The following is a 14,165-nucleotide window of genomic DNA, read 5'->3' on the forward strand; positions in this document are numbered from 1 at the left end:
TTTTAAAAGCGCAATCATAGATAAAATTGGAGTCCTTTTCAGGTGGTGATAGAGGTTAAGAATCCACCTGCCAATGCAGCAGACCAGCTCGAACCCTCGGTTGGGAAGATCCCATGGACAGAAGAGCCTGATGGGCTACAGTCCATGGGGTTGCAAAGAGTCAGACACGACTGAGTGACTGACCACGCACATGCACACACAAACACACACATAAAACAGCTTTGCCTCTACCCAGCATCTGGCTATGAACTGTACAGGGAATGTTTATTGGATGTCAATGATGTTTCCAGTCATCATTGTAAACAATGATGTTTACATGATCATGACCAGGACTTCCCTAGTGGTGCAGTGGACAGGAATCTGCCCGTCAATGCAGGGTACACAGGTTTGATCCCTGATCTGGGAAGGTTCCACCTGCCGTGGAGCAACTAAGCCTGTGAACCACAACTACCAAGCCTGCGAGCTGCACTTACTAAAACCCGAAAGCTCTAGGGCCCATGAGCCGCAACTACCAAAGCCCGAGTGCCTAGAGCCTGTGCTCTGCGACGAGAAGCCACGTCAGTAAGAAGCCCTCGCACCACAATGAGGAGTAGCCCCGCTCACTGCAACTAGAGAAAGCCTGTGCAAAAAAAAAAAAAAGCAACAAAGATCTAGTGCAGCCATAAATAAATGGTCATGACCATGACGCAAGAAGCGGATTTACTTTGCTGAAAACAACATTCCCAGTTCTTTAGCATTCTACTTACAGCATCATTCATGTGAAAAATACACAGCACTTTACTTTTCAGATTAGTCTCAAAAATAATACTTAAAAGAAAGATTAAAGTCCAAAAGTAAAGCTCAGCATGACAAGTGAGCAGGTGAAAAGTACTTAAAGCCACTAACTTTAAATCGGGGGAATTTAATGCTGATGGGTTACAACATAAGCCAGTATTGTTTAAATCAGGAAATGGGGGATGCAGGGCAAACACAAGCATAATCTCAGTAAGTTAAAACTTCCGTGGCCTTACCTTATCTTCTTAATCAGTACAAATGGTCCTTTTATAAAAAGAAGCAAACTATTCAGGTTACTCAAAAATCAGCAACTCAACTGCTGACCATCCAGTGACGACAGGCACAGAATAAACAACTAAAATGACAGGAGTCTCTGCCAGGGTCATTCATAGTAAAACTTTATTGAACAGAAAACCCAGCAAAGGTTTTCACCTCTGCAAAGCTTCTCTTGGTTTAAAGTAAAGCACTGCATTTTAAAAAGCAATTATACGTAAGTCTTTCCTAGAAAAGTCCTGCTAAAACATGTCTAGCAATTTCAATGATTATATAAAGTAGTACACTTAGTGTAATTTAAACATTCCAACAGGAATCAAATCGTACCAGCAGAATCATTTCTGCGTCTATGACATCTATGTATAAACACTCATGCAGACACACACATCTGGAAAAGTTCCTCAGGCATAAACATGCGAAACTAACGCCTTCTACTTACAATGCCTATTAAACTACAACAGTATATATTAAAGCTCTTCAGAATAAAGACATGAGAAGCCTGTAGGCATTTTTTGTTCATCAATTTGTATCATGGCTTCATGTCTTACTTCCTGCTTTTGCTTAATCACAAAAGCATATCATCCTCTTTGTAGATTCTTATACTATTTCTGTGCCACTGCCATGTCCAGGTAACGAAATTGAGCCAGAATCAGATGATCAGTCCACGCCTGTCAAAGCCGCCAGCATCCAGAGAGGAAACACCGTCAGTTTGCTATGGCTGGAGGGCCTTCTGGAAGGAGAGAGGCAAAGAAAGTCTTGAAGACAAGCCAGGCTGTACTCATAAATGAAGGGCTGGTCTGCTCGTCACCCCGTACATCCCTGTCTGGAGGGAGGTGGCTGGGATCTTCAATTTCAGGATCAGGACCCCCCTGTAGGGAATAAAACACAAGGAGAAAACAATTAGGACTGTGACAAGCACCCAATAACATTAGGCAAGGGCAGAGTGACTCCCTGGGTCCCTGCGCATAAGCCAAGCGATGCAGGCATGACCGCGGGGATGATGTCGCAGGCTGGACGGAGCTCCTCCTCTGGCCTCCACAGCACAAGTGTGCTGGAGCGCTCTCATAGTTTTCAGTATCCCTGGCCACAGTATCAAATGAAGTAACTACATCTTCAACTATTATTAAGTTAGTAATTAAGCTTGCCACTTAATATTTTTCTAATTTTGGCAGTGTTCCTAGCTTAAAAAAAAAAAAAAGGCAACTAAAACTGGAAACACAGAATTCTAAAAACAGATACTACAGTGATACTTTATATTAAAAAGAATCTCCTTTAGGATTGTGCATTAAAGTGCCTTATGGAAACCCTATTTCTGTATGTTATTTTCCAAGAAATCTATTCTGAGAGACAGGCATATGTTCCTCTTAATTAGAATAACTCTCCATTAGCAGTTTCCATGGTATAATACATTGTTACTAAGCATGAACACTCAAAATAGTTTAAAAAACCATTTACATAAGCCAAAATGCAAATTGCCACACAACAAAAATACCTGATGGATTTTATGACTGTTTTAAAAATAGCTACTGCTCTAAGAATAAATTTGAAAAAATCTTGACATATTTAGTCTAATAAAATGGAAAAAACCACAAGGTATTTAATTAAAGATGAAGGACTCCAGGGCCCGGCACTTCATACCGGGCTCCATACCTGGAAGTTATTGTTGGGGTCTTGATTCACAGCCTCCTGAGGACCACCACCATTCGGGAAGTTCTGAACTGGCCTCTGTCGAAAGGGAAACCACCCGACGTGATGCCTTCGAAGGAAGCACATTAAATCCATCTTAGTGAATAGAGTGAGATGTACTCAAGAATTTAAGGGGCCCTCTTGGATGAGATGAGGTCCCCCTCGCTCCCCTCCTCTCCGCAGAACAGGGCCCGATTAAAGCTTGAAGCCAGACCCATCTGCAGACACATTCTACCAGGCCAGGTGGAATGTGAGGTTCTTGATGGTCACTATGAAAACTATGCCTTATTTATTACCGTGTGCCCAGCAACAGAAAGAGCACTTGGCACATAGTATGTGCTCAATACATACTTGCTCATCTGAACTAAACCTTACACTTGAAAACTTGAACAGAGAGGAAAAGAGGAAATACATACACAGCTGTGACTGTATGTCATAACATACTAATAAGACCTAGATTTGGTCACCTAAATATATGATTCTAGAGACGATAGAATTTAAAAATTACCTAAAAGCTTTATCTGGAAAATCCACTTAAATCCAAGTCTTGAAGCAAACATGACAAAATATTAACCATGGTTAATACTGGGTGTGAGTACTGAATGCATTTTTCTAAATATTTCTAAGATTTTTCAAAAACTAAAAAAATCCATTTTTCCTATAGAGGAAAAATGTCTTCAGTCAGTTTTCACCACAAATAAGGACATGTCACTCCAGGCCAGGGTCCCCACTTCGGCACTGCTGATGTCCCAGGCTATGTGTTTACTGTGGGGCTCATCTGTGTACTGTGGTGTGTTGAGCAGCTATCAGCTGGATGCCAGCAGAACCACCTCGCCCCACCACCATCCCCACTGTGATAGCTAAAAATGTCCCCAAACACTGCCAGATGTCTTGAGGGTAAGGGTTAGGGTTAGAGGGAGACGTAAAACCATTTTGGTTGAGAACTACTAGCACCATGGATATAGCCAATGCCAGGCCTGCAACAGTTCCCTGACCCTTTAGGACTATGCCACAGCCAGTGGCCTTCATCCTAGAAGGCAGCTGTAGCCTGGTAAAAGATAAATATGTTCCTATTCAACACAAACACAGTTTTTCTTTCCATGCCTCAGTGTGAAAAGAAGCCTGGCAGGTAGCTTAACTAGAGGAAAAGAAGAAAATGTTGTTCTTGTAGCAATACAGATTTAACTGTATTGTTGGCAGTGCACAACCAAGCCATCAATTCTTTATGCTGAAAATGCCAGAATGACTTATTACTTAAATAAACCTCCTTAAATATTGACTGAAACTGCTCAAAAGAGGAAAGTCTGCACTTGGTTTGAGTCATCACATAGTGTGATTTGTAGTAGAGAGGGAATAAAAGCGAAACCATCTGCTTACAGGTACATAACCACAGTGGCCCCCATGACCATGAGGAATCGGCTCAGGGAGGAGTAGAAATAGAGGATACTGAGAAACACGGAAAATGTAGCGGCCGAATAGGTCCAATCCAACCAATCTCGGTTTATCTCATCATCTTCTTCCACAATGGGGCCTCCTTGAGCATTCATCCGCAGATTCTGATTGGCCCCAGGATTAACCACCACTTGTGGAGCGGCGTTCTGATTGGCGGGCTGGTTTTCAGCTGGAAATTGGTTGTGGATTGGGGCGGGAGTAGGTGCAGTGACCACGGGTATCTCTTGTGCACTCGGTGCGGGGACAAAAGCCCCCGATGCAGCAGTGGCCGCTAAGCTAAGATAAAAAGAACAGAGGCAGACACTGTTGAGAGCAAGGCATCCTGAAGACCGGTTCTCATCATCTCATTTACACAGGGATCTTTCACTATTAAGAATTATAAGTAGGGATATACAAATGCAGATTTTCTTTAACTTAGTGAAGAACTTCTTTACTAACAATCATATCTTTAAAAGCTTTTCTGCTCCTAAGGGAAGCCACTTGGTACATTTCATCTGGAATTAAACACCAAGGCCACCAAGAAAGTACAGTGCAATAGTAAATTAAAATTTTCATAAACCATTAGAGATACCACAAATTAAAAAGGAAAGAACATATTCTACATAAAATCATCAAACCATGGATCACACACAAGCACACCTGTGTCAATACACAAGTTAGTAGTTACCATTTATACTGTTCCACCCACAGAACCAGACACAACAGGACTCTGCAGATAATAAGGAAAACACACTCATCCCTCCATTTCTAGCTTTACAGGAATCACGGACGCGCGCTCCTTCCACTCCCGGGAGCCCTGGCCACACCCAGCAGGCGGGGAAACACTCACTACTGCATGTAGTACTGCCGCGCGTACATCTGCTGGAACCAGGAGAGCTGCAGCCACCCGTAGGTTGTGTAGCCCGAGAAACCAGGCCCCAGGCCCTGGAACGCTGGCTGGGCTGCTTCAGGTCTGTGAAAGATGATAAAAAATGCTCGTTTTGAGTTGGGTTAGTATGAATCAATGAAAACCAAGTTTAAATCACAATCAGGAATTCAAAACAGAAAGAGACGGAAGACTGGGCTTTGTGACAGTTACACAGATTTCCGGGCGAGGCACCAGGGCAATACCATCCCAGACGGTACTGACAGAGCCCTCCTGCCACGGTCTGGATCCCATGCGAAAACAAGGGCCCTCACCCAGCACCGGGTTCTCATGTCATCACCCTGACGTACGAACAAGCTGGACCTTTTCAGTCTGAGTGGATCCCCACCCTTATTTTAGACTTGTAGAGTCTCACCGAAGGTCTAAACCCTACTATTCATCCTTCAGGGAGCAGCTTGAAAAAGTCACATCTCTCCAGAGCCTTTTCTGCAGGAAATCCTCCCCTTCTCCCAACACCATTTCTCTCCCAACCCTAGGTCTGAAATATAAAGGGGGCAGAGTTACGTGTGGCATCACCCAGCCATGCTCACTGACCACCTGTGCCCTGTGAGGCCACCAGGCTGCTATCTCACTGGATCCCCAGCAAGTCTGTGGCGCTCTCCAGCCACTCCATTTATAGCCGGGAGCCTGAGGACAGCTCAGGGAGGACAAAGCATCTGGATGAGGCCGCTGAACTCCTAAGTGGTAGGGCTGGATCTAAGCCCTGTTTATATGACACCAAACTCCTGCGTTTGTCATTCAGTACAGCCTGGGGCAGGGTGTGTGTGGGAGTCATCTTCTGCCTGTGAGCCCTACACGGTGAACTTCTTTGGCATCACATCACAAAACACAAACTAACACAACTGCAGAAAGACCAGGAAGAGTTGCGTGGTCATCTGTGCTGGTCAACTCATATCCTTAAACAAAGGCGCATGCACTGTCTGTCCAATAAATATTTGTTGGATGAAATCAACAAGTTTTATGATGGCGAAATTCACAGAGATATGAGCCTCAACTTTCAAATCATACAGTCAAAAAAAGTTTTAAGAGCATCTATCCAATAATGAATTCGATTATCCGACTTGTACGCTGGCAACAGTATTTTAACCAAATTCCATACCCAGATACTTCTAAAATTGTATTCTAATACAAGTATGTCATGGTACGATACTGTTTTTGATTATTTAAAGATACAAGGTCCTAACGTATAACGTAGAGAACTATACTCAATATCGTGTGATAAACCACAGTGGAAAATAAAAATTTAAAAAGAACGCTATGGACTGTAGTAGCCCTTGGGGCTCCTCTGTCCATGGGATTTTCCAGGCAAAAATACGGGAGTGGGTTGTCACTTTCTCCTCCAGGGGATCTTCCCAACTCAGGGATCGAACCTGGATCTCCTGCACTGGCAGGTGGATTCTTTACCACTGAGCCACCTGGGAAGCCCCATGTCAATAACAACTGCAAAAAGACACAGTGTGTGTGTAGAAATGACAAAGTATTTTTGTTAGCTCTGATGATGACACTCCAGATACACAAGGTAACTACAAGGTTTTTTATATCCTGAAGTATATGGGGTGAACTGACAATGTCTGAGAATTATTTTTAAATACCTCAGGACAAAAGGAAAGGAGGAATAGATAAGGCAAGTATGGCAAAAAATTTTAATCATTACATGAAGATTCATTATACAGTTCCCTCTACTTTCATGTGTATCTGAAATTTCCATTAAGAAAAAAACCAACTCTTCATTCCTCAAACACCTGACTGTCAACAATCAGGTATTAAAAACCAAGAAACAGAAGGCAGGGGACTCAGAGAGGAAGACAGTTTCAACTCATAATTAATAAACTGTTTTTTTTCCCCATAGGGTCTTTCCTAAAAAGGTGTTCTAAGGGCTGTGAAATACAAACAGCACTCCATTTAGACACTTCTGGCTTTTGCTCTAAAGAAAAGCTCTAACTGTACCCCCTTCTCCTAACTCCACCAACACAGTTCCTGGCAGAGCATTTCTCAAATGATACCTTCAGCTTTTGTCAGCCACTGTTACGACAAAGCACAAAGCCCCTTAGCAAAGCGGCTGCAGATTGCTGACAACAGCCGTTCCAGCGCAGCAGCACCGATTCCCACCGTGAGGTCAGTGCCGTGAGGCACACCCACGTGGGAGGAGAAATGCCCAGATTTGCATGATGTGCCTCTCTACTTTTTAGATGTTCCTACAAGGCCATGTATTAAGCTAAATACACAAAAGATCTTTAAAGTGAAGCCCTTATAAAGCAAAACTGTGTCTCTTTTAAAGTTCCATGACTTATAGTACAAACACAGCTTATTCGTAAGTTGATGCAAATGATGCACGTTCATGTTCTTTATGGCAACACTCACCTTGAGATGTTCTCCCATCCAGAGGCAGAAGGGTTCCGAAGAACCTCCCTCTGCCTTAAACCGTCACTTGAGGAATCCCCAGGGGACTGTCCCTGATTCAGACCAGTGGGCTGCTCTGTGGCTTCAGCAACCTAAGTGCAACATGAACACAAGAACAAAAGGTCTGATGCAACTGTCTGAAATCAAGCTTTAAGAATTCTTTCGCTGGGAATGGCTTATGTCCCAACCCTGACTTCTGAACTTGACAAAATCAAAATAGACGCAATGTTACATAAAGATATTCTGAAATTTTCTCAACACAGTATCAATACAGAGATACTAAATCTATACTTTTTTTTTTTTCCTAGAGTAGCTCTGCTGTAATTTCACTGAAATCTTCCAATGAAGTTATCATTGCTGAGAAAGCAATAGCTTCCTATTAATGCTCCATTCATCTTATGGTATTAAATTTACTAAATCAAGAAATTAAATTTGACTGATAAGGCTTATAAGTACAACACAGACCTGAAGTATTTCTTATAGTACAATCAGATGTTTCAGGATGTACTGCTGTAATGCAATTTTAGAGTGTATCACCACATTAGATTATTAATAGTGTATATTTAAACTAACACTGTGAAATGAAAAACAAGGGACTTTAACCATTTAACATGAGTCTTTATAAAGACTGTGGTCTTTTCTATCCCAACAAATGAAAACTTCCAAAGGAAATAGAGTCACTTTTTTACTCTATAAAAATGAATGGTTCCTTAGAAGAAATTTATTATGTGCTAAATTCATGACTGCCTTGCTACTTTGGCATCTGGACTCCGAGCCACTATAGGTCAAATTGTGTCCCAGAAAAAGAGTATACTGCAGAACTCCACTTTTCCACTACAAGACTAATAGAACACTCTACTTCTATTATAGTAAACTCTTATTTGTATTGATAACAGTTTATTCCTGATTCTCACTGGGGAAGAGACAAAATATTACATGATAAAAAGGCTCGCTTATCTTTTAGTTTACAAATAGTTGTCCGAGCTCCTACGAGTGCCACAGCCTCCTCCAACAATTACTTGGAGCCCCTGGATCAGACATCCTCACTATGAGGATTAGGAGAATATGTTGCCTCACCAATTTAGGGACAACGCCCCTTGTCAGCTCGGAAGCAGTTATGGAATGAGAACGACGCCCCTTTTCCCTAGGCAACATAATTCTCCTAAAAGAAAAGGGGGTAATGAGAGAGTCATTTCCTAGGCAGGTTGATAAGAAGTCTAGGGGTCCCCAAGGAGAGAGAGATCTGGGATATTCAAGGAGGAAGAAAGGACAAACTTTTTTACTTTTTTTCCTCTACATTCCTTAGGATTATATAACAATAATGTATCCTGCCTGAGGACAGTCTTTGGATTAAACCCTCTGGCTAATTCTGTTATCTTAAAACAGTCTGGCCTTTACAAGGATGTATCCTGCCTGAGGACAATCTTTGGATTAAAGCTTCTGGCCAACTCTGTTATCTTAAAATGTAAATTATGGGAGTGGGTCTGGTGAGGTCTTTACAACCTCCAGACATTCTTTGGATTCATTGGAGAGTATATAACTCCATTGCTACCACTAGCAAAGGGGGTACTCTTTTGCCCCCTTCTCATGCCTATGTCAGAAGCTTTCTATATCTCCTTTATACTTTAATAAAACTTTATTACACACACAAAAAAAATAAAAATAAAAAGGCTCGCTTATGAGTTTAACCCAACTTCCTTTATTTCTACCTTGACAGTCTGAATGACACAAACTGCCACAGTCATGAAAAAGCAGACTTACCTTTGCACCGGCTTCTGGCATTTTTGAAGTACTCTTCACATTGCACACCAGATGCATAACATGCCGTTTTTCCTGCTGAAAGTAATAAGGAAATACTTTAGGACTTGAATTCAACCCGGCTAGTGCTCAAAAACATTCAAAAAGTTAATAATATTAAGTGATACCTGTGGAAGCAAGTCCCTGAGACACTGGTGATCCAACAACAGCTTTCCGGAATAAATTAACCTCTGGTCCTCTGGACGCTTATGGAAAGAAAGAGTAGCACAGGTCAGCACTTAGCCCTGCAAGTTCCCAAACAGAAGACACTGTTTTATACAAATATTTAAATTTTTTCCCCCCAGCATCATAGGAGAACATTTTTTCCAAAGGCCCCATATACTTTTGTTCAGAAAATTCTCAACTTTAAACTGATTTCTAACATGCAAACAAATTTAGGATGGAAAACTACATCCAGTCCACAAAGCCTATGGCAACCTACTTAACTTCTAGGGAGACTGCTTTCTGCCACAAAAAGCACCAATCTGGAGTTCCTACAGCAACCAACTTCAAAACCTCGTTTGGTCTCAAGAGAACTCAAAGCGAGCCTTCACTAAAACCACAGAACACCGTCCCAAGATAACACGAAGCAGTTATAAACTTAAGCCCTCCAAGAGACTTTTCTCAACATACAAACACAGCTAGAGAGGAGACAGTGTGTGGCAACACTCCACACAACCCTGAGAGATATTTAGTATGCCTGTTTTAACGTGGGTTAGATCTCTGGGTCAGGAAGGCCCAATCCAGTATTCTTGCCTGGAGAATTCCATGGACAAGAGGAGCCTGGCAGGCTACAGGCCACAGCGTAGCAAAGAGTCAGACACAACTGAAGCACCTTAGCAAGCAATTTTAAGGGGGAGGGGGAAAGTCTAAAATTCACTTGTCCAAGGTCACGTGCTGCTAAAGTCAAGATTCCTAACCCTCTTCTCCATTCCAGCGATTTTAAAACCACAGTGGTGCCACACACTTTTATCCAGATCTCACTTTTAAAATCTAGTTTTAATTCCCTTAAAAACTGGACTTAAAGGCTTCAAATGACATACACCAAAGTCAGTACACCGGAGAGCATCACCAACTTCTTAACCTACTCTTGCCAGAAAAACCAACTATGCAAAATTTGGAATAAACCCATTCCTGCAAAGTAGCCAAAGATACAAAAGCAAGCTGTTTAAAATAAAACAATAACAGTATCGATTTATCTGTGTAAATCAGGATTTTTTTTTGACACTGGGCAAGTACAACAAACTACAGAAATATACTGAATGTTGTGTTCACCATCATTCTCAACAACTGAACTTTTTAAGTAAACGCTATACACTTGGACTTGTAAATGTTATTGCATAGGTGGGATCCTGCATTATTAAAGTGTTTCACACTAGGAAAGGTTTGAAAACCACAGGTGCCTGTGATTTGAGGCCTGTTAAAGGCCTGAACTGACCCTGGTGTCTTTACCCAGAATGCTGATTTGAAGAAAAATATATTAAGCAAACCACTATCAAAAGTAAGGCTTCTCACATTACAAAGCAAATGATGAGTGTGCTTCAGCCATAATTTTTAAACACAAATTTACATATCTGAGACCTTTTACTTACAACTTTAGGTCCTCAGACCAGAGTGATGCTCCTCACCCAGGGAAGCCCAAAAGGAAAGCTCTCTTCCAAAACACCGCCTTTCACCAAATGATGCAACAAGAGCCTACACCTGCCTCGCCAATTTGTGTATCTAATAGCCATTCTCATAGCAGCTTAACACCTGGTTTCTTGGAAGCAACTATGGTGACCTTGCAAACAGTGCCAAGATAAATGCTAACAAAATGGGAGCTTCTTAAACAAATAAGTAAATTTCAAAAGAATGGCTCAGAAGGGACACTCACACTTCCACCTTCTTGACAACAGGTAACAAAAACAACCTGACCCATGAGCCACGGCACGTAATAACGCTTCAGATAAGGAGGGACAATTTCACAATCTCGTCCTGACCTGATGCCCTCTTCTGTTTGACTGAGGGGAATTACAGTCCTGGGCAGCAAAGAACACTGCTGACACTTACATAATATTAGAGTAAAAAAAATTAGAAAGTAAACACAGGAAGGTCCAGTTCATGGCTTCCATCACGTGGTGGGGAGGGAGGGCCGTCGCTAAGGGTGATGTTGACAGATGTGTCAACCAAAACAAAGCGAGGAAATCTCTGTAACTGAGGGCCCAAAGTCTTTAAAACCCAGACTCGAGTAGATTCCTTCCACCTATTTGCGTTCTAAGTCACTCTTAAGCAGAAAGCGCACGAGGCTCCTCCCTGGGACTAGGCAGACGCTGTGGAGTCCAGCTCACAGGGAGGGGCCCTGAGGCGGAAGGTGGACCCGGAGGGGAACAGCCACGTCCTTGCTCCTGGGTGTGGGGCCTTCGGTACACACGGCCCGGCGCTCACCACGCTTCTCTATGGCCACTGGCCTGGGCTTAGCCCCTGCCCTCTCTCCCCACGGAGAGGCCACATCAGAAACCCCAGTTTGCAGCCTTCACTTTTCCTTATTTCTAACCTAATCGGATACGATCCTAACCAGGAACACGTCGCTCTGACGTTTGGGGGAAACTGAGGTTTGGAGGATAAAACGATTCACCCAAGGTCAAACTGCTGTTTCAGCGGCTTTGCTAAGGCTGGAAGCCAGATCGAGGGGACGGGAAGGGGTCTGGAGAGGTATATGGCAGAGTTTGGGGACCTAGGAGGCGACGTGACAGGGGAAGCCGGCCCCGTCGGGAAGGCGGGGCGATGGCGGCCCGGGAGGAGGAAGTGGCAGTCACGGGGCCAGGTCAAGGGACGCCTACGGCGGCAGGGCACTAAAAGGGGGAGACCACAGGCCCGGGAAACTGGCCTTGGGGGAGCAGCCATTGGAGGACGGCCGGCGAAGGGAGAGAATGCAGGGAGGGGAGGTGGACACGGCATCTCTAGGGGGCAGGGGGCGCCACGAGGGCTGCGAGGCTGACAGCCGGGGTGGCGGGGTGCTGGCAGCGGGAGTCGGGGCCCCCCTCTCACCGGGCGCTCGGGGTAGACGCGGCTCAGATGGGCCTTGAGGCGGCCCACGCTCCAGCTGCGATCGGCGCTCAGCTCCAAGTCTCGGTGGCGCTGGTTGGGGCTCTTCACCAGGAGCGTGACGGGTTCAGGCTCGGGCTCAGGCTCCATGTCGACGGCTCCCCCAGACAGCAGGGAGGAAGCGTCCCAGCCGCCAGCAACCCCCGCAACGACGGTTCCAGTCTCTGGGGCGCGCGCCCCCGCCTCCGGCACCTTTTATAAGCACCCCGCGCCCGGACTCTGCGGACAGAACCCTTTGTGGCTGTCGCCCATTGGCTGAGGCGGAGGCCCCTGCCCTAACGTGGCCCAATCGGCGCCCACTTCCGTGGGCGGAAGGGCGGGCCAAGGCCCGTGGGCGCGGGCTGATGCAACCCGCGGCGGTGGCGTCACCCGGAGTCGCGGCTGCGGCTGGGGAGCCCGGGTTCGGTGACCATGCTGGGGTGCGTGCGGCCCGCGCGGGGCCCCTCAGCCCTGAGGACACTGGCTTGCTCCGTGGCTCGGGTTGCTCAAGGCCGTTTAGGGAGGGCCGTCCCTGCAGACTCCCGGTTTGGCAGCCTCTGCAAATTGTTTCCTCACAAAGCAGCACCCCCGCCCCTCTGCCCCCAGTCCCACTTACTCTTTCCCTTCCCAGGGGTGGCCCGAGACGTCAGGCACCCAGGGCAGGCGGCGCCGCCCCGACCCTTGCCTCGGCTCAAAGAACCGCTGGGCGAACCCAGTTTGCGGCGCCCTAGGAGCGCCAGGAAGAAGGGCGGATCCTTCCTGTGGTTAAGGATGCAGGAATCTGAGCCAATGTTGCCTGTTCATCTGTGACCTCAGTCTTGAAAGTACACCCCCAAGTGTGGGACATCATACTGAGTGGCAGGCAGGGCACAGTCCATGTTAAGCTGGGGGACGTTGGAAAAAGTCCTCAGGTTATAGGATACTAACATATGCTTCCTTGAAACAGGCTGAGAAGGGAAGGCAGGCTTCTGTTTTCCTAAAAAGTGACCTCAAAGGCCTTGCTGCTGTAGACGCTCCCTCTCTCTGTAGGAAAAAAGGTCTTGAAAAAACAAAACTGCCATTGTGCTTAGCCCATCCTTGTTCCAATCTTGTTGGGATATCTGTTTTGCCAGGTGTGTCAGAAGTTTGGCAAGGGCAAGAGAGTAACAGGAGGAACCTGCTCTGGTTGGTGGACGTAGTGCCATAAACTGGGTGGCTTAAAGGACAGAAATATATTAGTGTCTCATAGTTCTAGAGGCTAGAAGTCTGAGATCAAGGTGTTGGGCAGGGTTCGATCTTCTCAAGGCAATGCAGAAGAATCTCTTCCCTTCCGGCAATCTCTGGCATTTGTTGGGGGTGATGGTGCATCATGCCATTTCTGCCTTCATGGTCACAATGTGTCGTTTCCCCCCTACCCCCTGACGCCCCTCAGTGTTCATGCCCTCACATCATTTTCTTTATGCATGTCTCTGTGTCCCAGTTCCACCCCCCCCCTTTTTATAAGGACACCAGCCATATGGGATTAGGGTTTTACCAATGACCTCATCTTAATTGATCATCTGCAAAGACCCTATTTCCAAATACCACATACTTGGCGTTGAAAGTGAAAGTCGCCCAGTCGTGTCTGACTCTTTGCGACCCCATGGACTATACAGTCCATGGAAGTCTCCAGATCAGAATACTGGAGTGGGTAGCGTTCCCCTTCTCCAGGGGATCTTCCCAACCCAGGGATTGAACCCAGGTCTCCCACACTGCAGGCGAATTCTTTACCAACTGAGTCACAAGGGAAGCCCAAGAATACTGGAGTGGGTAGCCT

At 45.2% G+C, this 14,165-nt stretch overlaps 1 protein-coding gene across 2 annotated transcripts; it reads right to left on the reverse strand.

The window, feature by feature from the left end:
* Positions 1-1,151: 1,151 nt before the first annotated feature.
* HERPUD1 (homocysteine inducible ER protein with ubiquitin like domain 1) lies at positions 1,152-13,085 on the reverse strand. 2 transcript variants are annotated; one of them, XM_043436229.1, is made up of 8 exons: positions 12,335-13,085; positions 9,436-9,513; positions 9,272-9,346; positions 7,472-7,602; positions 5,015-5,137; positions 4,111-4,461; positions 2,698-2,803; positions 1,152-1,916 (listed from the first exon to the last, which is right to left on the reverse strand). In XM_043436229.1, the coding sequence occupies exons 1-8, from the start codon at positions 12,479-12,481 to the stop codon at positions 1,752-1,754; spliced, it is 1,176 nt and encodes a 391-aa protein (XP_043292164.1). In that variant the 5' UTR covers positions 12,482-13,085; the 3' UTR covers positions 1,152-1,751. The 2 variants fall into 2 exon arrangements, with proteins under 2 accessions (XP_043292164.1, XP_043292165.1); XM_043436230.1 differs by lacking the exon at positions 1,152-1,916 and having other exon boundaries at positions 2,724-2,803; positions 4,265-4,461.
* Positions 13,086-14,165: the final 1,080 nt, after the last annotated feature.

This window comes from Cervus canadensis, chromosome 18, assembly GCF_019320065.1.
Source record: "Cervus canadensis isolate Bull #8, Minnesota chromosome 18, ASM1932006v1, whole genome shotgun sequence".
In the NCBI taxonomy this organism is placed as follows: Eukaryota; Metazoa; Chordata; class Mammalia; order Artiodactyla; family Cervidae; genus Cervus; species Cervus canadensis.

Coding starts and splice junctions, on each gene's coding strand:
- HERPUD1 (XM_043436229.1), bottom strand. CDS start 12,481: ATGGAGCCTGAGCCCGAGCCTGAACCCGTCACGCTCCTGGTGAAGAGC. Junction 7,603..9,271: donor TGCCAGAAGCCGGTGCAAAG/GTAAGTCTGCTT, acceptor TGTTGCACTTAG/GTTGCTGAAGCCACAGAGCA. Junction 1,917..2,697: donor ACCCCAACAATAACTTCCAG/GTATGGAGCCCG, acceptor TATTCCCTACAG/GGGGGTCCTGATCCTGAAAT.